At 35.9% G+C, this 1,215-nt stretch overlaps 1 protein-coding gene and 1 long non-coding RNA gene across 2 annotated transcripts in view; one reads left to right on the top strand and one right to left on the bottom strand.

Annotated features, from left to right (window-relative positions):
- Positions 1–1,215, top strand: part of LOC102672121 — a 58,551-nt gene that overhangs the window by 42,686 nt on the left and 14,650 nt on the right. Inside the window, exon 6 of the mRNA XM_006619801.2 lies at positions 29–214. Coding sequence (XP_006619864.1) covers positions 29–214 — 186 coding nt within the window. The remainder of the gene's footprint in view (positions 1–28; positions 215–1,215) is intronic.
- On the bottom strand, positions 7–1,209 carry LOC116186130. The gene is made up of 2 exons (XR_004151077.1): positions 960–1,209; positions 7–344 (listed from the first exon to the last, which is right to left on the bottom strand). It is a non-coding gene; the product is annotated as an uncharacterized LOC116186130 (long non-coding RNA).

The raw sequence follows: 1,215 nt of genomic DNA, 5'->3' as shown, positions 1-1,215 counted from the left end.
TTTTTTTTTTTTTTTTTTTTTTTTACAGCGAAGGTAGGGAAATGGTACGCGTCTCGTTGCTAGGTCCACAACCTTCACCGACAACACCCGGCGTATTTCAGGTGCAGCCTATCGCGATATCGAGGACTCAACCGATCGACATGGACACCGTTCCGGCCGAACTCCTGACCACGCACACCGAACACACAGCTCCCGCCTATCACACGCAAATCAGGTAAGCTCTTTTTCTTTCTTTTTCTTTTTCTCGCCTCGCCTCGTTCCGTTTCGCTTCGTTTCCTCTAGTTTTATACTTACGCCTTCTCGGTTACACCGACAAATTATCGATTATCACGGTGTATGCCTCCCTGCAACAAATACGGTTATTTTTTTCACTATTAGAAGCGGTATATACACAGTGATGGTAATCGGAGAAACTTGTTACACTTTAAGCAGAACAAAATGATGTTACGATCTTTTACGCATCGTTTCTTTTCTAATTCGTAAATTCGCTCGACCTTGTAAAAAACAATCGGAAACAATTGGAAGTTTTGTAATGGGAAGAGGAATGGAATTAGTTTTTAAAAAAAAATATGTTATTATGAATTATGAAATTGTTATTCGTTTAAAAGAAAGTAATAATAATTAGTAATCATTAAATTCTTTCTTCCATTTGTAAAAGAAAAAAATACTAAGTTTTCACCAATAATAATCAAGAATTTAATAAAAAATTTTTTAATAATAAAAATTTATTATTATTATTATTATTAATTTTAATATGATGATAAATTGTTTAATAATCAAGAATTTGATCTGTCGTTACATGCCAAGAGGAAAGTATATCCGGATCCTTTATTCTTGTTGCACAAAAAATTAATCAAAATATGTTTCACAATCTCTTTTAAATAATTAGAAAAAAAAAAAAATGGATCATCTCTTGCTTCAAGTTTATGAAAAAGATCTGATCGAATGAGAGCCACTACCTTTCTTATAATTAGCTCCCTGCACACAACACTAGTGACCCCCGTGTTGCTCTTAATGGACCGGAAGTGACGTGCCTTCCCCTCAGTCTGCACGCTTTTCTCCGTCTTTCTCTTTCTCTGTCGAACGTTTACCAATTTACGTTTCTTACGCTACAGAATGTTGTACAGAATATGGACCGTAGATTAATCGTCGGTGAGGTAACAACGCATTCACGCGTGCGCCTCTCTATTGCGACGCGATCGTTTTATGAATCAT

Source organism: Apis dorsata, unplaced genomic scaffold (genome assembly GCF_000469605.1).
Source record: "Apis dorsata unplaced genomic scaffold, Apis dorsata 1.3 scaffold_444, whole genome shotgun sequence".
NCBI classification, from domain to species: Eukaryota; Metazoa; Arthropoda; class Insecta; order Hymenoptera; family Apidae; genus Apis; species Apis dorsata.
The sequence above is the reverse complement of the archived record's forward strand: the minus strand, read 5'-3'. Positions and strand labels throughout refer to the sequence as shown.